The sequence below is a fragment of the Crotalus tigris genome, unplaced genomic scaffold (genome assembly GCF_016545835.1).
Source record: "Crotalus tigris isolate CLP2741 ecotype Arizona unplaced genomic scaffold, ASM1654583v1 scf7180000021954.94103, whole genome shotgun sequence".
In the NCBI taxonomy this organism is placed as follows: domain Eukaryota; kingdom Metazoa; phylum Chordata; class Lepidosauria; order Squamata; family Viperidae; genus Crotalus; species Crotalus tigris.
In genome coordinates this window covers 1-23,574 of record NW_024098779.1, presented here as the reverse complement: position 1 = coordinate 23,574, position 23,574 = coordinate 1, and the positions used below count along the sequence as shown (strand labels likewise).

Sequence of the window (23,574 nt, the reverse complement as noted above, 5' to 3'; positions counted from 1 at the left end):
AAATTCGTGGAATAGCTTATCTTCAGAAGTGGTGGGTGCTTCATCACTCAAGGTTTGTAAGAAGGGACTGGACAGCCACCAGTCTGAAACGGCAGGGGGGGTCTCCTGCTTGAGCAGGGGGCTGGACTAGAAGACCTCCAAGGTCCCTTCCAGCTCTATTCTGATTGATTGAAATCTTTATCCGGGGGGGGGGGGGTCTTCAAACACTCACTTCCTGTTTCTGTTTGTCCTGGAGCTGCTCCAGTCCCCGGATCTTTTGGAGAAAGTGAGCCCTCTCCTGCCGCAGCTTCGCAATCTCCTCGTAGGCATCCCGATCCTCCTAGGAATAAAAAAGGTAGTTGGGGAACCTTGGGCCAGTCCCCTCATCTCTCTCTCTCTCTCTCTCTCTCTCTCTCTCTCTCTCTTTCCTTTCCTCTCTCTCTCTTTCTCCTTCTCTTTCCTCTCTCTCTCCTTTTCTCTCTCTGCTTTCTTTCTCCTCTCTCCCTTTCTCTCTCTCTCTCTCTCCCCTTTTCTCTCCTCTTTTTCTTTCTCCTTCTCTCTCTCTTTTTTCTCTCCTCTCTCCGTTCTCTCCTTTTCTCTCTCTCTCTCTCTCTCCTTCTCTCCTGTCTTCTCTCTCCTTTCTCTTTTTCCTTCTCTCCCTCTTCTCTCTCCTCTCTCTTTCTCTCTCCTTTTCTCTCTCTCCTCTCTTCTCTCGCCTTTCTCTTTCCCTCTCTCCTTCTCTCTCTCTCTCCTCTCTTTCCTTCTGTCTCTCTCCTCTCTCTCCTCTCTCTTTCTCTCTCTCCTTCTCTCTCCTCTTTCTCTCTCCTTTTCTCTCTCCTCTCTTCTCTCGCCTTTCTCTCTTTCCTTCTCTCTTTCTTTCTCTCCTCTCTTTCCTGTCTCTCTCCTCTCTCTCCTTCTCTTTCTCTTCCTTCTCTTTCTCTCTTTTTTCTCTCTCTCCTTTTCTCTCTCTCTCCTTTTCTCTCTCCTTCTCTTTCTCTCCTCTTGTCTCCTTTCTCCCTTTCTCTCTCTCTCCTTCTCTCTCTCCTCTCTTTCTCTCTCCTTTTCTCTCTCTCCGCTCTTCTCTTGCCTTTCTCTCTTTCCTTCTCTCCTTCTCTCTCTCCTCTCTTTCCTTCTGTCTCTCTCCTCTCTCTCCTTTCTCTCTCTCTCTCTCTCTTTCTCTCTCCTTCTGTCTCTCCTCTTCTCTCCTTTCTCCCTTTCTCTCTCTCCTTCTCTCTCTCCTCTCTTTCTCTCTCCTTTTCTCTCTCTCCGCTCTTCTCTTGCCTTTCTCTCTTTCCTTCTCTCCTTCTCTCTCTCCTCTCTTTCCTTCTGTCTCTCTCCTCTCTCTCCTTTCTCTCTCTCTCTCTCTCTTTCTCTCTCCTTCTGTCTCTCCTCTTCTCTCCTTTCTCCCTTTCTCTCTCTCCTTCTCTTTCTTTCTCTCCTCTCTTTCCTTCTGTCTCTCTCCTCTCTCTCTTTCTTTTTCTCTCTCTCCTTCTCTTTCTCTTCCTTCTCTTTCTCTCTTTTTTCTCTCTCTCCTTTTCTCTCGCCTTCTCTTTCTCTCTCCTTCTATCTCTCCTCTTGTCTCCTTTCTCCCTTTCTCTCTCTCCTTCTCTCTCCTCTTTCTCTCTCCTTTTCTCTCTCCTCTCTTCTCTCGCCTTTCTCTCTTTCCTTCACTCCTTCTCTCTCTCCTCTCTTTCCTTCTCTCTCTCTCTCTTCTATCTCCTTCTCTTTCTCTCTCCCCTTCTCTTTCTCTCCTTTTTCTCTCTCTCCTTCTCTTTCTCTCTCCTTCTATCTCTCCTCTTGTCTCCTTTCTCCCTTTCTCTCTCTCCTTCTCTCTCTCCTCTCTTTCTCTCTCCTTTTCTCTCTCTCCGCTCTTCTCTTGCCTTTCTCTCTTTCCTTCTCTCCTTCTCTCTCTCCTCTCTTTCCTTCTCTCTCTCTCCTCTCTCTCCTTCTCTTTCTCTCTCCTTCTTTCTCTCCTTTTTCTCTCTCTCCTTCTCTCTCCTTCTATCTCTCCTCTTGTCTCCTTTCTCCCTTTCTCGCTCTCTCCTTCTCTCTCTCCTCTCTCTTTCTCTCTCCTTTTCTCTTTCTCTCCTATCTCTCTCTCGCCTTTTCTCTCTCTCTCTCTCTCTCTCTCAGCCTGACCCACCTCACTGGGTTGTTGTAGTTGTAGGAAAAATAGCTGGAGGAACAGGTATTAGGGATGTTCAGCGTCTTGAGTTATTTATAACAACTAATAAAGGTGAGATTAAAAAATAATTTAAAGATTTAAAAAAGAGAGACTCAGGTTGGCTGTTGGCGACTCCTTGGGGCTTGCAGTGATGTCATTATAAGTACATCATTACAGCCTCTTTTAACAGATTTAGCCAGAGCTTCTAAGAGGCAGCTTGTCAACCCACAGCCTTTTTGAAGTTGTGAACGGCACCAGGGCAAAGGACAGGAAGTCTTCGTCTTACAACCGTTCGTTTAGTAACCGTTTGAAGTGACACTGGCATTGAAAAACAGTGAATTATGGCCGTTTTTCACTGTTGCATCGTTCCCCATGATCATATGATCAAAATTCAGAGGCTTGCCAACTGACATGTACTTAGGATGACTGCAGCATCCCGGGGTCACATGACCCTCTCTCGCGACCTCTTGACAAGCAAAACCAATGGGGAAAGACAGATAGTGCCACTGGGCACTATCTAACAAAATGAAATTCAAGAAAAGGCAAGAAAAGGCAAGAAAAACCAAATGCACAGGTATAGTATAGGGGGTACCTGGCTCAATAGTAGTAACTGTGAGAGGAATCTCGGAGTCCCAGTGGACAATCACTTAAATATGAGCCAGCTGTGTGCTGCAGCTGCCAAAAAGGCCAACACAGTGCTAGGCTGCATTAACAGAGGGATAGAATCAAGATCACGTAAAGTGTTAATACCACTTTACAAGGCCTTGGGAAGGCCACACTTGGAATACTGCATCCAGTTTTGGTCACCACGATGTAAAAAAGATGTTGAGACTCTGGAAAGAGTACAGAGAAGAGCAACAAAGATGATCAGGGGACTGGAGACTAAAACATATAAGGAACGGTTTCTGGAATTGGGTATGTCTAGTTTAACGAAGAGAAGGACAAGGGGGGACATGATAGCAGTATTCCAATATCTCAGGGGCTGCCATAAAGAAGAGGGAATTAAGCTATTCTCCAAAGCACCTGAAGGCAGGACAAGAAGCAACGGATGGAAACTAACCAAGGAGAGAAGCAACCTGGAACTAAGGAGAAACTTCCTGACAGTGAGAACAATGAATCAGTGGAACAACCTGCCTCCAGAAGATGTGAATGCTCCAACACTGGAAGTTTTTAAGAAGAGACTGGACAGCCATTTTTCTGAAATGGTGTAGGGTTTCCTGCCTGAGCAGGGGGTTGGACTAGATGACCTCCAAGGTCCCTTCCAACTTTATTATTATTATTATTATTACTACTACTACTACTACTATTAATTGTCTTTTAATTCTAATGTTACATTTACTGCACAACCCCGTTACTTAGCAACTGCAATAATTTGCTCATCAACTGTGGCAAGCAAGGTCGTAAAATGGGGCAAAGTTCACAACATCTGTCTCACTTAGCAACAGAAATTTTGGGCTCAATTGTAGTCATAAGTCAAGAACAAGCCAACTTCGGTGTATTTTTTTTTTCTGCTTTGTATTTTGCTTTCTTAATTAAATCTCTCTGGGTTCCCGTTTCACTAAATATCCTAAAAGGCTAAAGGAATAGAAATAGAAATAGAATAGAGAATGGAATGGAATAGAAAATGGAATGGAATGGAATGGAATGGAATGGAATGGAATAGAATAGAATAGAATAGAATAGAATAGAATAGAATCTTTATTGAGAATAGAATAGAATAGAATAGAATAGAATAGAATAGAATAGAATAGAATCTTTATTGAGAATAGAATAGAATAGAATAGAATAGAATAGAATAGAATAGAATCTTTATTGAGAATAGAATAGAATAGAATAGAATAGAATAGAATAGAATAGAATAGAATCTTTATTGAGAATAGAATAGAATAGAATAGAATAGAATCTTTATCGAGAATAGAATAGAAAAAGGAATAAAATAGAAAAAGGAATAGAATAGAATAGAATGGAGTGGAGTGGAGTGGAGTGGAATGGAATGGAATAGAATAGAATAGAATAGAATAGAATAGAATAGAATAGAATAGAATAGAATAGAATAGAATAGAATAGAATCTTTATTGAGAATAGAATGAAATAGACTAGAATAGAATAGAATAGAATAGAATAGAATAGAATAGAATAGAATAGAATAAGGAATAAGGAATAGAATAGTATATAGAATAGAATAGAATAGAATAGAATAGAATAGAATCTTTATCGAGAATAGAATAGAAAAAGGAATAAAATAGAAAAAGGAATAGAATAGAATGGAGTGGAGTGGAGTGGAGTGGAATGGAATGGAATGGAATGGAATGGAATAGAATAGAATAGAATAGAATAGAATAGAATAGAATAGAATAGAATAGAATAGAATAGAATAGAATCTTTATTGAGAATAGAATGAAATAGAATAGAATAGAATAGAATAGAATAAGGAATAAGGAATAGAATAGAATAGAATAAGGAATAAGGAATAGAATAGAATAGAATAGAATAGAATAGAATAGAATAGAATAGAATAGAATAGAATAGAATAGAATAGAATAGAATCTTTATCGAGAATAGAATAGAAAAAGGAATAGAATAGAATAGAATGGAGTGGAGTGGAGTGGAATGGAATAGAATTGGAAAAGAACAGAATAGAATAGAACAGAATAGAATAGAATAGAATAGAATAGAATAGAATAGAACAGAACAGAACAGAACAGAACAGAACAGAATAGAATAGAACAGAACAGAACAGAACAGAACAGAACAGAACAGAATAGAATAGAATAGAAGAGTTGGAAGGGACCTTGGAGGTCTTCTAGTCCAACCCCTATACCATTTCCACCTTCCAGAATGGTTTCCCACTTTGTAGTTGAGCCAAGAGCCCTGGATATCCCAGTCAGGCCCCTCCCCCCACTCCCCATGCCAGAATGGGGCCTTTTCAGCCCCAGGCACAGGGGGGCTCCCCGTCTCTTTCTCTAATGGACAATCTGGGCACAGGAGCCCATCGGCCTCCTACCTGGCTGGGGTTCCCGCTGGGCGGTGGTGGGGGTGGGGGTGCCTTCCGCTTCCTTGGACTGTTGCTCTTCTCCTTGCAGAGAGACTGTCGGGAGGAAGACGCCTGAGGACGGAGAGAAGCAGGAGGGCGGAGAGGAAGAGGGGAGAAAAAGGAGGGAGGGAGGGAGGGAAAAGGGAGGGAGGGGGAAGGGGGAAAGAGAAGGGGAGGGGAGGAAGGAAGAGAAGGGAAAAAAAGAGCGAAGAAGGGAGGGAGAGAGCAATGGGGAAGAGGGAAGGGAGAGGGGGGGAAGAAGAGGAGGGACAAAGGGAGGGGAGGGATGGAGAGAGAAGAAAGAGAAGGGTGGGAGGGAGAAAGAAGGAAGAAGGGAGAGAGGGGGCGAGGAAGGGAGGGAGAGAGGGAGGGGAGGGAAAAGAGAAGGGAGAGAGGGAGGGAAGAGGGGAGGATGAATGGAGGAGAGGGATGGAGAATGGAGAAAGAAGGGAGAAAGAGAAGGGAGGGAGGGATGGGGAGAAAGAGGAGGGAGAGAAGGGAGAGAGGGAGAGGAGGGGGAGAAGGGAGGGGAGGGATGGCGAGAGGAGAAAGAAGGGAGGGTGAAAGAGGGAATGAGAAAGAGAAAGGAGAGAGGGAAAAAGAGAATGGAGGGAGGAAAAGACGGAGGGAGGGGGAGAAAGGGGAAGGAGAAAGAGAAGGGAGGGAAGGATGGGGAGAAAGGAGGGAGGGAAGGAGAGAAGGGAGGGAGGGAGAGAGGAGAAAGAAGGGAGGGAGGGAGAGAAGGGAGGGAAGGATGGGGAGAAAGAGGAGGGAGGGAGGGAGAGAAGGGAGAGAGGGAGGGTAGGGGGGGAAGGGAGGGGAGGGATGACGAGAGGAGAAAGAAGGAAGGGTGAAAGAGGGAATGAGAAAGAAAAAGGAGAGAGGGAAAAAGAGAATGGAGGGAGAGAAAGAGGAAGGGAGGGGAGAAAGGGGAGGGAGAAAGAAAGGAGGGAGGGAGAGAAGGGAGAGAGGGAGGGGAGGGGACAAAGGGAGGGGAGGGAGAGAGGAGAAAGAGAAGGGAGAGAGGGAAAAAGAGAATGGAGGGAGGGGGAGAAAGGAGAGGGAGAAAGAGAAGGGAGAGAGGAAGAGGGGGAGGATGAAGGGAGGGGAGGGAGGGCGAGAGGAGAAAGAAGGGAGGGTGAAAGAGAAGGGAGAGAGGGAATGAGAAAGAGAAAGGAGAGAGGGAAAAAGAGAATGGAGGGAGGGAGGGAGGGAAAGGACGTGGGGCCAGGGAAAGGGGGAGAGAGGGAGGGAGGGAGGGGGAAGGGGGGAGGAGCATTAAGACCTCCCAGCTGCTGCCGCCGCCCGGGAGCCCTTTGGGGGTGGGAAAGATCACCTGAGAAGACAGGTTGCCTGACTCTTCCTCTGCAAAAAAGACAAAAACATCAAAGGGATATTTCAGGTCAGAGCGGCTGGCAAGCAGGCCTCCAATTTGGGGGGTGGGGTGGGGGGGTTGACCCAGGGCCCCTGGGAAACAGCCCCCAAACAGCCGGATGCCTAAACTAGGGGAAGGGGCTTATGGAGACCCCCCCATCCTCATTGCTGGGAGGTCTGTCAAGGGGGGTCTCCGGACACGATGCCACTTTGGATAGGAACATACCAGGGCTTTGATGACAGCTGGTTTACAGGTGGGGGAGAGGCTAGAAACCCGGTTAGTTAGGGTCTGGTTAGTTTTCCGCTTGCCGAGGAGAAGACGGCAACAGACCGAGGTGGAACTGCTAGACGGGCAGTCCTCGACTTACGACCCCAATTTCCGTGGCTCAACGAGACCCTCGTTAAGCGTGTCGTGCCCCACTTTACAGCCTGTCTTGGCCGAAGTTGTTAAGCGAGGCGGTTGTTAAGTGAATCCGGTTTGGCTGGTCAGAAGGTCGCAAAAGGGGGACCGCCTGAAACCCCCCCCCGGGGACGCTGCAACTGTCATAATCGTGAGTCGGTCGCCCAGCGTCTGGAATTTCAATCACATGACCACGGGGACGCTGCAACAGCCGTTTAATCTGAAAAACGGTCGTCACTCCCTTTTTTTCGATGCCGTTGTAACTTAGAACGGTCACTAAACGAACGGTTGTAAGTCCGGGATGACCTGGACAAGGCAGGCTCTTGTCCTCTCACACTCTTAAGAGGGTAGAAAAAGAAGCAGGGACTTGACACTAGGCTAGTCCTCAACCCGCAACCATAACTGAGACCAGAATTTTAATCGTTAAGTCATGACGGTCGTAAGTCGAGGTACCCACAGGTGACTTTTACCACCCTTTTTTAATGCGTTCATGAAACGAACCATGTGGTCGTAAGTCTGAATCGATTTTCCAGAAAAACGTCATCTGTCGCAGTTACATGATGGCGGGAGGATGCAACCAGTCGTAAATGTGAGCAGGAGGGCAAACATCCAAAATGTGGTCATGTGGTCAGTGACATTTTACGACATCCCGAAGTGCTTTACAAGCCATAAATCGCCTTTTGTGAAGCCATTCCTTAAACAATCGAACATGCATCATAAGTACATCATAAAGAGACTTTAGGGTCTGTTGGGGTAGAGCAGGGCTCTTCCAACTTGGCCCTTTGATGACTGGTGGACTTCAACTCCCAGAATTCCTCAGTCGGCCATTTTGATGAAACTGCCGGCTTGGATCCAGACCAGGGGTCTTCAAACTTGGCCCTTTGATGTCTTGTGGACTTCAACTCCCAGAATTCCTCAGTCGGCCATTTTGATGAAACTGCGGGCTTGGATCCAGACCAGGGGTCTTCAAACATGGCCCTTTGATGACTGGTGGACTTCAACTGGCTGAGGAATTCTGGGAGTTGAAGTCCACCAGTCATCAAAGGGCCAAGTTTGAAGACCCCTGGGGTAGAGAGTCCTGACAGTAGAAACCGCCAGCCAGTAAAATACAGCTAGTCCCCGACTTACGACAGTTCATTTAGTGACCGTTCAAAGTTACACCACCACTGACTTAGGAGCGTTGTTCACACTTAATGCCCGTGGCAGCATCCCCATGGTCAGTATTCAGACGCTTGGCAACTGACTCATATTCAGGACAGTGGCTGTGTCCCAGAGCCTGAGCCCTGGGGGCGCAGTGGTTAGGATGCAGTACTGCAGGCTAATTCTGCGGAGTGCCGACTGCCAGCACTTTGGCAGTTCGATCCTGACGGGCTGAAGGTGGACTCAGCCTTCCGTCCTTCCGAGGTTGGTAAAATGAGGACCCAGATTATTGGAGGCAAATAGGCTGACTCTGTAAACTGCTTAGAGAGGGCTGAAAAGGACTGTGAAGAGCTATATAAGTCTAAGTGCCTATTCTATTCTATTTTCTATTCTATTCTATATTCTATTTTCTATTCTATTTTCTATTCTATTTTCTGTTCTATTCTATTGTCTATTCTATTCTATTTTCTATTCTATTCTATATTCTATTTTCTATTCTATTTTCTGTTCTATTCTATTCTATATTCTATTCTATATTCTATTCTATTCTATATTCTGTTTTCTATTCTATTTTCTATTCTATTCTATTTTCTATTCTATTCTATTTTCTATTCTATTCTATTTTCTATTCTATTCTATTTTCTATTCTATTTTCTATTCTATTCTATTTTCTATTCTGTTCTATTCTATTTTCTATTCTATTCTATTTTCTATTTTCTATTCTATTTTCTGTTCTATTATATTCTATTTTCTATTCTATTTTCTATTCTATTCTATATTCTATTTTCTATTCTATTTTCTATTCTATTTTCTGTTCTATTCTATTGTCTATTCTATTCTATTTTCTATTCTATTCTATATTCTATTTTCTATTCTATTTTCTGTTCTCTTCTATTTTCTATTCTATTCTATATTCTATTCTATTCTATATTCTTTCTATTCTATTTTCTATTCTATTTTCTATTCTATTTTCTATTCTATTTTCTATTCTATTTTCTATTCTATTCTATTTTCTATTCTATTCTATTTTCTATTCTATTTTCTATTCTAGTCTGTATTCTATTTTCTATTCTATTTTCTGTTCTATTCTATTCTATTTTCTATTCTATTTTCTATTCTAATCTATATTCTATTTTCTATTCTATTTTCTGTTCTATTCTATTCTATTTTCTATTCTATTCTATATTCTATTTTCTATTCTCTGTTCTATTCTATTCTATTTTCTATTCTATTCTATATTCCATTCTATTCTATATTCCATTCCATTCTATTCCATATTCCAATTCCAATTCTATTCTTTTGAATTCATTTCTAATTCTATTCTTTCTATCCCATTCTACTCTAGTCTAGACTTTTGGTGACGCAGTTGTTAGAATACAGTATTGCATGGTGACTCTGCTCACTGTCAGGAGTTTGACCCTGACTGGCTCAAGGTGGACTCAGCCTTCCATCCTTCTGAGGTTGGTAAAGGAGGACCCAGATTATTGAGGGCAAATATGCTGGCTCTGTAAACCGCTTAGAGAGGGGCTATAAAGCCCCGTGAAGCGGTATATAAATGCTATTGCTAATTGTCATCTATCTATCATCTATCTCTCTGTCTACTTATCTCTATCTTCTGTCTATCTACAATATCTATCTATCACTGTCTATGTCAAACCTGACTCGATTCCATAATTGCCTACAACCACGTTCCCTCGCAGCTTTGCCAGTGATGGGAAGAGGGAGGTGAATTCCTAAGAGCGGGAGGAAGAGGCTATGGAATGCAAGTGAACCGTCAGTTGTCGGGGAGACTTTATCTACCAAGGTCGAGTGATGAAGAACTTTTGACCGGAGCAGACAGTTTTTTCCCAAAGCAATAGAACTTGGTGGTTTCTTGCAGATGTTTCACAACACCCAGTGCACTAATGATGTTACCTAGCTGGGTACTATAACGGCTGCAAGAAAACAGTCAAGCTCAGAGAGCACCAAGGACCTTGGATGTAAAAAGTCCTTCACGGGGTCAACGCAAGGGGAGAAAGCCCACCTCCAATCCAGCTGAATGACATTGTGAGTTTCTTTCTGGCTAATCCAGACTTCTCTTTGAAGGCCCCTGTCCCAATTCCTCCGGGGAAGCCAGCAAACCCTCTTCCTTCAACAGGACTAGCCTCAGGGAAGCAGAACTGGGGTCTTACCGCTGGCCCAAGAGTGGCGTTGGGCAGCCTCTTGGAGATAATGTTGAATGAGGGCATTGCCCATCGCAGCTCCGTAGTGTGCGGCATCGCGGCCCGTGGCATCGATGAGGCCGACCCGTGCCCCCCCGTGGATAAGCGCCTCAACTGTCTCCACACTGCCGTTCTCACATGCCACCATCAGGGCTGTTCTAAAGCAAAGAGAGGCACCGTCACTTCGAGGAGAGGACCTCGAGATTAATATTACAGAAGTAACTCTCAAAATACTACCAAGTGTTAGTCAAATGGGGACCTTGGATACTTTGAAAACTTTTTGAGACTGTCCAGTTTGTTACCTAGTTGGGTCATGAAATGTCTGCAAGAAAACCACCAAGCTCAGAGAATGCCAAGGACTCCACAGTTGTCCTCCTCCTCCTCCTCCTCCTCCTCCTCCTCCTCCTCCTCCTCCTCCTCCTCCTCTTCTCTCTTCTCTACAATCCCCACCCCCTTCTAGCACTGATATTGTTACCTAGTTGGGTCATGAAATGTCTGCAAGAAAACCACCAAGTTCAGAGAGCACCAAGAACCTCACAGCTTTCTTCTTCTTCCTCCTCCTCCTCCTCCTCCTCCTCCTCCTCCTCCTCCTCCTCCTCCTCCTCCTCCTCCTCCTCTTCTCTCCTCTCTACAATCCCCACCCCCTTCTAGCACTGATAATGTTACCTAGTTGGGTCATGAAATGTCTGCAAGAAAACCACTAAGCTCAGAGAGCATCAAGGACTCCACAGTTGTCATCCTCCTCCTATTATCTCCTCGGGTGTGGATTTCATCCTGGGCTCCCTGCAGCTTCTGAAGAGCGAGGTCGCCCGAGGATCTCGAGATGTTTCCAAAGCTGGACATCCCAGCATGGACCAGTTGGACAATTCGAGAAACAAACTGCAGCCATCGACACCCCCCCCCCCCCGGAAAATCTTCTTTTAAAAGATGACATTTAGCCAGTGGTGGGATTCAAATAGGGGAACAACCGGTTCTCTGTGTGGATGCCGCTTCCGGATGTCCGTTCTGGGCCTGGGCCACAAAAAATTAGCTACCGGTTCTGCCAAAGTGGTGCAAATTGGCTGAATCCCACCACTGGAGGAAGGAAAGTATTTGATGAGAAAGGAAGGAAGGACAGAAGGAGGGAAGGAAGGAAGGAAGGAAGGAAGGAAGGAAGGGGAAGGAGGGAGGGAGGGAGGAAAAGGAAGGAAGGAAGGAAGGAAGGAAGGGAAGGAAGGAAGGAAGGGGAAGGAGGAGGGAGGGAGGGGAGGAAGGAAGAAAAGGGAAGGAGGGAGGGAGGGAGGAAAAGGAAGGAAGGAAGGGGAAGGAGGGAGGGAGGGAGGAAAAGGAAGGAAGGAAGGAAGGAAGGAAGGAAGGAAGGAAGGAAGGAAGGGGAAGGAGGGAAGAGAGAGGAAGGAGGAGGAAGGAAGGAAGGAAAGGAAGGAAGGAAGGAAGAAGGAAGGAAGGAAGGAAGGAAGGAAGGAAGGAAGGAAAGGGAAGGAGGGAGGGAGGGAGGGAGGAAAAGGAAGGAAGGGGAAGGAGGGAGGGAGGGGAAGGAAGAAAAGGGAAGGAGGGAGGGAGGGAGGAAAAGGAAGGAAGGAAGGAAGGAAGGAAGGAAGGAAGGAAGGAAGGATGGAAGGATGGAAGGAAGGAAGAAAAGGGAAGGAGGGAGGGAGGGAGGGAGGGAGGAAAAGGAAGGAAGGAAGGAAAGGGAAGGAGGGAAGGAGAGAGGGGAAGGAAGGAAGGAAGGAAGGAAGGAAAGGGAAGGAGGGAGGGAGGAAAAGGAAGGAAGGGGAAGGAGGGAGGGAGGGGAAGGAAAAAAAGGGAAGGAGGGAGGGAGGGAGGAAAAGGAAGGAAGGAAGGAAGGAAGGGGAAGGAGGGAGGGAGGGAGGGGAAGGAAGGAAGATATTTGATGGGGAAGGAAGGACAGAAAGAGGAAAAGAAGGGAGGGAGAGAGAGAGAGGGGGAGAGAGGGAGGCAGTGGTGGGATTCAAATAAGTGAACAACCGGTTCTCTGTGTGGATGCCGCTTCCGGAAGTCTATTCTGGGCCTGGGCCACAAAAAATTAGCTACCGGTTCTGCCGAACTGGTGCGAACTGGCTGAATCCCACCACTGCATTTATCCAGTTAGTACGTGCATAATACCCATCCGGTTATTGTATGAACTGTATAGAATCTCACAGTTGCAATGGATATCAATACAATACTGTAAATCAGTACAGGCAGTCCTCAACTTACGACCGTTCATTTAGTGACCATTCGGAGTTACAACGGCACTGGAAAAAGTGACTGAGGACCGTTTTTCACACTTACGACCGTTGTTGCAGCATCTCCATGGTCACGTGATCGAAATTCAGAGGCTTGGCGAGGGACTTTAATTGTCAGAAGGTTGCAACAGGGGGTCACGTGACTCCTAGGGACATGGCCACCGTCGTAATTACGAGTCAGTTGCCCAGCGTCCGAATTATCCCAGGACCGTGGGGGGGATGCTGCAACGGTCGTAAGTGTGAAAAACGGCCCTAAGTCCCTTTTTTTCACAGGTGTCGTAACTCCCAAACGGTCAGTAAACGAACTGTTGTAAGTCGTAACGAGGTTGGAGCATCGTGTCACATGGAACGAGAGAGACAAATCACCCGGCCTCCCCCCCCCCAGTTTCCTCACCGGCCTTTCTGGTCTCTGGCGTTAACGGCAGCTCCGCGGTGTAGTAAGTAGTGGCAGAGCTCCGAGTGGTTCATCCTGGCGGCCAGCATGAGAGGGGTCGCCCCATCCTGGCAGGAGAAAGCAGGGAACACAATGCCCGGTCAGTTAAAAACATCTGCACCTTCATCATAGCACGTTCGTCGCCACTGGGTGGGAAGCATCCACTCGGAAACGGGAGGAGGTGAAGGAGGAGAAGGAGGAGGAAATGGAAGACGAGGAGGAGGAGGAAAAGGAGAGAAAAGAAGACAGAAGGGGCTGCTTATGGGAGGCAGGACAGGAGGAGGAGGAAGGTGGAGAAGGAGAAAAGAGAAGAAGGAGAAGAGGAAAAGGAGGAAAGAGAAGGAAAGGAGAAGAGGAAGGAAGGAGAAGGGGAAAAGGAAACGGGAGGAAGTGGAGGAGGAAATGGAAGATGAGGAGGAGGAAAAGGAGAGAGAAAAAGAGAGAGAAGAGAAGGAGAGGACAGTAAAGGATGAGATAAAACAGGAGGGTATGGAGGAGGAGGAGGAGGAGGAGGAGGAGGAGGAGGAGGAGGAGGAGGAGGAGGAGGAGGAGGAGGAGGAGAGAAAGAGGAGAAGAGGAAAGAAGAACGAGAAGAGGAAACAGGAGGAGGAGGAGGAGAAAAAGAAATGGGAGGAGGTGAAGGAGCAGAAGGAGGAGGAAATGGAAGACGAGGAGGAGGAGGAAAAGGAGAAAAGAAGACAGAGAAGAAGAGAAGGAGAGGAAAGTAGATGAGAGAAAACAGGAGAGTATGGAGAAGGCGGAGGAGGAGGAGGAGGAGGAGGAGAAGGAGGAGGAGGAGGAGGGAAAGACGGTCTCCTTCCTCCACCTGAAGGGGCTGGTTATCGGCCGGTTATTGCCACTGGAGAAGGAGAAAAGGAAACAGGAGGAGGTGAAGGAGGAAGAAATAGAAGATGAGGAGGAAAAGGAGAGAAAAAACAAAGAGGAGAGGAAAGTAAAGGATGAGAGAAAACAGGAGGATATGGAGTGGGGAAGAGAAGACGAAAGAGAAGAAGAGGAAACAGGAGGAAGGAGAAGAAGGCCAAAAAAGAGAAGAGGAAAGGAGAAAAGGAAACAGGAGGAGGAGAAGAAGGAAGAGAAGAAGGAGGAAATGGAAGAGGAGGAGAAAAAAGACAAAGAGAAGAAGAGAGGAAAGCAAGGGATAAGAGAAAACAGGAGGCTATGGAGGAGGAGGAGGAGGAGGAGGAGGAGGAGGAGGAGGAGGAAGAGGAGGAGGAGGAGGAGAAAGAGTGATACAGAAGGAGAAGTGGGAAGGAGAAGAGGAAAGAAAAGAAGGAGGAAACAGGAGGAGGAGGAAATGGAAGAGGAGCAGGACGAAAAAGAGAGAAAAGAGAAGAAAGACAAAGGAGAAGAAAAGGATAAGAGAAAACAGGAGGAGGAGGAGGAGGAGGATGGGAGAAGGAGGAAATGTTATTTTTTTTTACAAATTACACACCTGTCATGGTTCTGACTGACGAAACTCTTCAAAAGAACTTCGAGGCACTGTTTACCTTAAAGAATCTTTATTCGAGTGGCATGGCATCGGCATGGACACGGTCAAAGCCAAAAATCTGGATTCCCCTCCCCTGAGCCCATAGTATCAAAGCACCATTCCCTCCTCCGATTTGTAGTCCTAAATTACATTCCCCAATTCGCTTGAAATGCGGGCCTTCCCTCCAGTTCTCCAACCCGCCACTTCTTTTCATCTCTTGTTCCAAACAACCTTGAATCACACACTACTACGGTCTTGTTATGTCTCACTAAGTCCCATCCACGTTCTTCCTCCTCCCCCCTCCCCTAGTATCATCTAATTCTAACTCTAAGAGAAACACCCAAATTAAGAGAAATGGCTGCATCTCCACATGTTGTCAAAGCAAGAACATTCGAGGTTAGCAGCATTGACAACACCCTTTCGATAGCCTTTCAGGGGCCAATCAGAATCACAGCCTGCTTGCAGGCCTAGGGAGTTACCGTATTTTCCGGCCTATGACCCGGCATATAAGACGGCCCCCGACTTTGGCGTCGATTTCCATGCCTAGAAAGTCGTCTTATCCACCGGAAACTACCATGATTTCTGGCGTATAAAACGACTCGGCGTATAAGACGACCCCCAACTTCGCCGCCGATTTCCACGCTTTAGAAAGTCGTCTTATACACCGGAAAATACGGTAAGTCAATCCTTCCATCCGGTTGGGAGAACAAAAGAAGGAAAAATGAAGGGACGCTAGAAAGGGGTCAACCTGACCCCGAACGGGCCAGGATGGAGGTCGGGCAGACTCTTACCTGATCCTTGGTGTTCAAGGATGCCTTGAAGTCACAAAGAATTTCCAAACAAGAGATAGAACCATGGATGGCTGGAAAGATGAAAAATAAAAAGAGGGCAAAAGAGACACTTTCTTAACAGGAACGGTCTTTCACTGCAAGACAAACCAAATGAGAATCCATGCAGCTTCATTGACAATCGTTGGGATCCTTTTGTAAGATTTACTGTATTTTCCAGCGTTGAAGACGACTCGGCGTATAAGACGATCCCCGACTTCGGAGAAGATTTGCATGGTTTAGAAAGTCGTCTTATACGCCGGAAAATACGGTACCTGCAATTGACAATTTCCTGTTCTCTTGAGAATGGGGTGCAACGTACTTACGGCCGCAACGGAGCCCCAATTTTATGCCGCTCAGCGAGGCATTTGTGAAGCGCATTTTGTCCCACTTTACAACCTTTCTTGCCAAAACGCGTTCAGTGAATGACTGCAGTTATTCTGTTAGTAAACCGGTTATTAAATGAATCTTGCTCCCCCCCCCATTGACTTTGGTTGTCGGAAGGTCGCAGAAGGGGATCACGGGACCCTCCCCCCTGGGACTCCGCAGCCGTCATAAATACGAGTCGGGTGCCATGCGTCTGAATTTTGATCGCGTGATCATGGGGGATGCTGCAACGGTCGTAAGTCTGAAAAACAGTTGTAGGTCACTTCTTTCAGCACTGTTGTAACTGTGAACGGTCATTAAATGAACGGTTGTAAGTGGAGGACTACCTGTGCCGTGGGTTTTAAACTTCAAGGGGAAGGATGCAACTTCCAGGCCTAAACAATTCCAAGTGACAGTCACTTAGATGTGAGCCAGCCGTGTGTGCAGCTGCCAGAAAGGCCAACATAGTGCTAGGCTGCATTAACAGAGGGATAGAATCAAGATCATGTGAAGTATTAATACCACTTTACAATGCCTTGGTAAGGCCACACTTGGAATTCTGCATCCAGTTTTGGTCACCACGATAGAAAAAAGATGTTGAGACTTTAGAAAGAATGCAGAGAAGAGCAACAAAGAGGATTGGGGGACTGGATGGTAAAACATATTGCTGGAATTGGGTATGTCTAGTTCAGGGGTAGGCAACCTTGGCTCTTTTATGACTCGTGGACTGCTGGCTCAGGAATTCTGGGAGTTGAAGTCCACGAGTCATAAAAGAGCCAAGGTTGCCTACCCCTGGTCTAGTTTAATGAAGAGAAGGACCAGGGGGGACATTATAGCAGTCTTCCAGTATCTCAGGGGCTGCCCCAAAGAAAAGGGAGTCAAGCTGTCCTCCAAAGCACCTGAAGGCAGGACAAGAAGCAGCGGATGGAAAATAATCAAGGAGAGAAGCAACCTAGAACTAAGGAGAAACTTCCTGACAGTGAGAACAATTAATCAGTGGAACAACCTGCCTCCAGAAGCAGTAAATGCTCCAACACTGGAAGTTTTTAAGAAGAGACTGGACAGCCATTTGTCCGAAATGGGATAGGGTTTCCTGCCTGAGCAGGGGGTTGGACTAGATGACCTCCAAGGTCCCTTCCAACTCTTGTTATTCTACTCTGTACATTATACTGCATTGGTGAGGCCACACTTGGAATAGTGTGTCCAGTTTGGGTCATCATGATACAAAAAAGAGGGTGAGACTCTAGAAAGAGTGTGGAGAGCTTACCTGCATGGTGGATTGCCGTCCTTCCCTGGCTATCGGCTACATCAACGGGGCAGGAAGACTTAGAAGCGAGAGAGAAAAACGTAGTGTCAAAAGATGCAATGCAAGTTGGATTCTGACGTTTGTTTATTTGGGAGTAACCCTGATCAGAATAAGAGACGTTTGCAAAAATCTCAGTGTTACCTTCCTCCCAGTCCAGGAAATTAGTCAGATTTCATCACCTTTTTTCTCCTATCTTCTCCATGGCCTTCTGGAATTGCTCTAAATCTTAAATAAAGTCATCTTTCTCTTAGTTCTCCCCAGTAACGCCAAATGCTTCTCCATCTCTCTGTTTATCACTTGTGCCTTGCTTTCCAAAACTTCCACTTTATCCATAATTTAATTCTCCAGCCATTCCACCAAAGAGTCTTCAATCTTCTTAAACTTAAACTTAAACTTGAACTTGAACGTAAACTTAAACTAAGGAAAAACTTCCTAACAGTGAGGAGAATTAACGAGTGGAACAGCTTGCCTCCAGAAATCGTGGGCGCTCCATCAATGGAGGTTTTTAAGAAGAGACTGGACAGCCACTTGTCTGAGACAGTATAGTTCTCCTGCTTGAGTGTGGGGCTGGCTAGAAGACCTTCAAGGTCCCAACTCTCTTATATTCTATTCTATTCTATTCTATTCTATTCTATGCTATGCTATGCTATGCTATGCTATGCTATGCTATGCTATGCTATGCTATGCTATTCCATATTCTATTCTATTCTATTCTATTCTATTCTATTTATTCCATATTCTATTCTATTCTATTCCATATTCTATGCTATGCTATGCTATGCTATGCTATGCTATGCTATGCTATTCCATATTCTATTCTATTCTATTCTATTCTATTCTATTTATTCCATATTCTATTCTATTCTATTCCATATTCTATGCTATGCTATGCTATGCTATGCTATGCTATGCTATGCTATGCTATGCTATGCTATTCCATATTCTATTCCATTCCATTCCATTCCAGTCTATTCTATTCTATTCTATTCTATTCTATTCTATTCTATTCTATTCTATTCTATTCTATTCTATTCTATTTATTCCATATTCTATTCTATTCTATTCTATTCCATATTCTATTCTGTTCTATTCTATTTATTCCATATTCTGTTCTATTCTATGCTATGTTATGCTATGCTATGCTATGCTATTCCATCCAGTCTATTCTATTCTATTTATTCCATATTCTATTCTATTCTATTCTATTCCATTCCATTCCAATCTATTCTATTCTATTTATTCCATATTCTGTTCTATTCTATGCTATGTTATGCTATGCTATGCTATGCTATTCCATCCAGTCTATTCTATTCTATTTATTCCATATTCTATTCTATTCTATTCTATTCTATTCCATTCCATTCCAATCTATTCTATTCTATTTATTCCATATTCTATTCTATGCTATGCTATGCTATGCTATGCAATGCTATGCTATTTCTATTCCATATTCTATTCCATTCCAGTCTATTCTATTCTATTTATTCCATATTCTATTCTATTCCATATTCTATTCTATTCTATTCTATTCTATTCTATTCCATTCCATTCCATTCCATTCCATATTCCATTCCATTCCATTCCATTCTATTCTTCCATTCCTATTTCTATTCTATTCTATTTATTCCATATTCCATTCCATTCCATTCCATTCCATTCTTCTTTTACATCATTTTTTTAAATTCCTGCCAATCCTTCTTCCACTTTTTGAAAGCAGCCAAGCTATTGGCAACCGATTACAATCCTCTTCTTGCCAATTTCTTCAAAACATTTTCTGCAATAAATCTGGTGATTTATTCAAACACAGGGCAGATTACTGCAAAGGACACAGAGAGGCACGTAGAATAAGTTTTAAAGTTTTTTTAAAAAAATTAAAAGACGTCCCGGAAAATAGCAAATCAGACAAAGTTTTTTTAAAAAAATAAAAGACATCCTGGAAAAAACCCAACATGAAATCCTGCCTAAAATACTTGCATGGATGAATCCACGTGGTGGGCAAGCAATACAAGTAGTCCTCGAATTACAACCGGTAATGGATCCTACCCATCAGAGTTGTGAGTCGTGACGGTTGTAAATCAGGTCGCCCGTGGGTGACTGCAAAAATTTTAGACCTTTTTTTACTGCAGCCGTTAAGTGAATGTGACCGTCGTTAAGCGAGCCAATGGTTCGCTATGGGCTGGTTTTGCCGAAAACCAGAAAACCATCGTAAAAGGCAGTCATGTGACCGTATGACACGGCAAACGATCATGAATGTGGGTCGGTTGCTGAGCATCCAAAATGGGACGCAACCTTCAGAAAAGCAGTAGCTGTCAGAACTTTGAAACCATGTTGTAAGTATGTCCCAAAAGTGCTTTTTCAACTGGACTCTTGTTTTTTCTTTGAAGACATTTCGCTTCTCATCCAAGAAGCTTCTTCAGCTTTGACTGGATGGTGGGGAAGGGAAGGATTTATACTCCTTGCAGACAGCTGGTCATTTGCATCCTTTTGGAGAGTCGCTCAGGCCACCTGGAGGCTTACCTGTGTCCTCAGGGTCACCTGAGTGGTGCAAATGGGTGTGGAGCTTTCTTGGCTGCAGGATGTCTTCTGCCCTGGGTCCCTTCACTGTGGAAGACAGGCACAGGCTGTTGGGGAGGAGTCTTTGTGGACACAAACATCCAAGTGGCCTCAACGACTCTCTAAAAGGATGCAAATGAGCGGCTGTCTGCAAGGAGTATAAATCCTTCCCTTCCCCACCATCCAGTCAGAGCTGAGGAAGCTTCTGGGAGGAGAAGCAGAACGTCTTCAAAGAAAAACAAAGAAGTCCAGTTGAAAAACACCTTTGGGACAACTATGACCTAGATGACTGTGAATCTCCATGGACATAAGTACATCCTAGGACAGGGGCTCTTTTATGACTCGTGGACTTCAACTCAACTCCCAGAATTCCTGAGCCAGCCATGCTGAGGGGAAAGGGAGAGGTTTTCCAAGCTGAGCCATGCTGGCTCAGGAATTCTGGAGTTGAAGTCCACGAGTCATAAAAGAGCCAAGGTGGCCTACCCCTGACCTAGATGATAGATAGATAGATAGATAGATAGATAGATAGATAGATAGATAGACAGACAGACAGACAGACAGACAGACAGACCTAGACCAGGGGCAGGCCACCTTGGCTCTTTTATGACTCGTGGACTTCAACTCCCAGAATTCCTCAGCCAGCGTTTCTTTGGAGAAATGGAGAGGTTTCCAAGCTGAGCCATGCTGGCTCAGGAATTCTGGGAGTTAAAGTCCAGGACTCATAAAAGAGTCAAGGTTGCCTACTCCAACCTAGATGATAGATAGATAGATAGATAGATAGATAGATAGATAGATAGATAGATAGATAGATAGATAGATAGATAGATAGATAGATAGATAGATAGATAGATAGATAGACAGACAGACAGACAGACAGACAGACAGACCAGGGGTAGGCCACCTTGGCTCTTTTATGACTGGTGGACTTCAACTCCCAGAATTCCTGAGCCAGCCATGCTGAGGGGAAAGGGAGAGGTTTCCAAGATGAGCCATGCTGCCCCAGGAATTCTGGGAGTTGAAGTCCACGAGTCAAAAAAGAGCCATTGCCTATCCCTGGCCTAGGAGGTCTTTTGTAACTGTAACAGTTGCTATGTGACTGGTCATAATTCGAGCACTGTCTACAAGCCCAAGTCCAGGATGTTTTTAGTTAAACCAAGAATACAGGTAGTCCTCAACATACGGCCACAACTGCATCCCAAATTTCCGTTGCTAAGCCAAACAGTTGTTAAGTGAATTTTGCCCCATCTAACAAACTCTCTTGCCACCGTTGTTAAGTGGATCCCTGCACCTGTTAAGTGAAGTGAAGGGAATCTCGCTTTCCCATTGAGTTGGCTTGTCAGGTCACAAAAGGGGACACGTCACACACACACACACACACACACACACACACACACACACACACAGGAACACTGCAAACGTCACAATTATGAGTCAGTTGTCAAGTGTCTGAATTTTGACCACGTGATCATGGATTTGCTGCAATGGTCATAAGTGAGAAATGGTCATAAGTCACATTTTTTTCAGTGCCGTTGTAACTTCAAAGGGTCACTAAATGAACTGTTGTAAATCGAGGACTACTTGTATAGGTAATTCTCAGCTAGGGAATTCTGGGAGTTAAAGTCCACAAGTCTTAAGGTGATCTAACCTATCAATAACAAGGAGCTTCCAAAGCCCCAAGGAGAAGAAGTCGAGAGAAATTCAAGATAGCAGCCACACAACTGGAGCCACGTCCCTTCTGATACATGCCATGCCCTCTGAAGACCCCCGGTGCCATCTATGGAGCCTTTGCGCATCCATCTCTTACCTGCAACAGCTTGCTGACACACTGGGGATGGCCGTGTTTTGCCGAGAGATGCAATGCGGTATGACCTACGGTGGAGAACATCAGAACAGGAAAAACATTAGAATAGAATAGAATAGAATAGAATAGAATAGAATAGAATAGAATAGAATAGAATAGAATAGAATAGAATAGAATAGAATAGAATAGAATAGAATAGAAAATGGAATGGAATGGAATGGAATAGAATAGAATAGAATAAGATAGGATAGGATATAGAATATAGAATATAGAATATAGAATATAGAATATAGAATATAGAATATAGAATATAGAATATAGAATATAGAATATAGAATATAGAATATAGAATAGGACAGGACAGGACAGGACAGGATAGGATAGGATAGGATAGAAAATGGAATGGAATAGAATAAGATAGGATAGGATAGGATGTAGAATATAGAATATAGAATATAGAATAGAATAGAATAGAATAGAATAGAATAGAATAGAATAGAATAGAATAGAATAGAATAGAATAGAATAGAATAAGATAGGATAGGCTAGGATATAGAATATAGGATATAGGATATAGGATATAGGATATAGGATAGGATAGGATAGGATAGGATAGGATAGGATAGGATAGGATAGGATAGGATAGGATAGAAAATGGAATGGAATAGAAAATGGAATGGAATAGAAAATGGAATGGAATGGAATATAATAAGATAGGATAGGATAGGATGTAGAATGTAAAATGTAGAATGTAGAATGTAGAATAGAATAGAATAGAATAGAATAGAATAGAATAGAATAGAATAGAATAGAATAGAATAGAATATATGGAATGGAATGGAATGGAATGGAACGGAACGGAACAGAACAGAACAACAGAACAGAACAGAATACGAAGTTGGAAGGGGCCGTGGAGGTCATCTCACCTGAACCGTCGGTGGTCAGAGCGTCCGCCCCGTGGGCCAGCATCACCTCCAAGCAGCCCACGTTTCCCTTCGTGGCACACAGGTGAAAGCTGCAAGAGGAAAATGAACTCCTGGGGACCGGCGATAGCCAGGGGGGACCCCATGAGGGCAGTCCTCGACTTACGACCACAGGGGAGCCCAACGTTCCTGTTGCTAAGCGTGACATTGGTTAAGCGACTTTTGCCCCATCTTAACAAACCTTTGCGGCCACGGTTGTTAAGCGAATCGCTGCGGTCGTTAAATGCGTCGCGCGGCTGCTAAGTGAAACTGGCTCCCCCATCGGCTTCGCTTGTTAGACGGTCGCAAAAGGGCATCGCGTGACACACACACACACACACACGGGGATGCCACGGCCGTCATATGAGCCGAGGTGGCGCAGCAGTTAGAGTGCAGTCCTGCAGGCCACTTTAGCTGACTGTGTTCAGCGGGTCAGCGGTTCAAATCTCACCGGCTCAAGGTTGACTCAGCTTTCCATCCTTCCGGGGTAGGTAAAATAAGGACCCAGATGGTTGGGGGCAATGTAATATATATACATATACATTGCTTACTGGTGTGCACCGCTTAGAGAGTGCTTGCACTTAAAGCGGTATATAAGTCTCATAAATAAATAAATAAAATATATAGGAAGCAGTTGCCAGGTGTTTGAATTTTGATCGTGGGGGCGCTGCGAGGGGTCACAAGTGCAAAAACCGGTCATAAATCCCTTTTTTCCAGCGTTGTAACTTTGAGCGGTCACTAAAGAAATGGTTGTTAAGTCGAGGACTATTCGTACACCCGGGGGCCTACAGGAGAAAGCAGGGATGGGCAACCTTGGGGGTGTCACCCCTGTCTAGAGTCCTGGACTCAGTGGGAAAGTCGGGGCAGGGCCCAGGTGACGGAGATCCGCAGGTGAGCAGGAACTGCCCCTCTCTACAGCCAGGTAAACCCTATTTGGAGACCCAAGGGGGAGGAACTGCCATTCATCCAGGCTTAGCCAACCTGGCTTCACAGCAGGGAGCGGGCCTCGGCTGACCCTCTGCAGGCCCCCAAACTAAGCAGGACTATTATTTGGATGGGAGACCACCCGGAGGCTAGAGCAAGAAGTCAGAAAGGGCTGGGAGGTGGAGGAGAGAGGGAGAGAGGAGAAAGGAAAGGAAAGGGAAGGGAAGGAAAGGAAAGGAGGGAAAGGAGGGAAAGGGAGGGGAGGGAAGGGGAGGGAAGGGAAGGGGAGAGGAGGAGAGGAGAGAGGGGAGGGGAGGGGAGAGGAGGGGAGGAGAGGAGAGGAGGAGGGGAGGGGAGGGGAGAGGAGGGGAGGAG

At 45.1% G+C, this 23,574-nt stretch overlaps 1 protein-coding gene across 6 annotated transcripts in view; it reads right to left on the bottom strand.

The window, feature by feature from the left end:
* The window catches only part of ANKRD24 (ankyrin repeat domain 24), a 49,823-nt gene extending 27,364 nt beyond the window's left edge, over positions 1 to 22,459 (bottom strand). Inside the window, exons 1-9 of one of the 6 annotated variants that reach the window (XM_039319037.1) lie at positions 22,240 to 22,459; positions 21,317 to 21,381; positions 16,921 to 16,978; positions 15,252 to 15,322; positions 12,933 to 13,039; positions 10,263 to 10,450; positions 6,514 to 6,542; positions 5,148 to 5,249; positions 212 to 319 (exon numbers count right to left, since the gene is read on the bottom strand). In XM_039319037.1, coding sequence (XP_039174971.1) covers positions 212 to 319; positions 5,148 to 5,249; positions 6,514 to 6,542; positions 10,263 to 10,450; positions 12,933 to 13,039; positions 15,252 to 15,322; positions 16,921 to 16,978; positions 21,317 to 21,381; positions 22,240 to 22,444 — 933 coding nt within the window. In that variant the 5' untranslated portion in view covers positions 22,445 to 22,459. Of the gene's footprint in view, positions 1 to 211; positions 320 to 5,147; positions 5,250 to 6,513; positions 6,543 to 10,262; positions 10,451 to 12,932; positions 13,040 to 15,251; positions 16,129 to 16,920; positions 17,447 to 21,316; positions 21,382 to 22,239 lie in introns of those variants that run through there. The other 5 variants (XM_039319038.1, XM_039319040.1, XM_039319041.1 and 2 more) reach the window with 5 other exon arrangements.
* Positions 22,460 to 23,574: the final 1,115 nt, after the last annotated feature.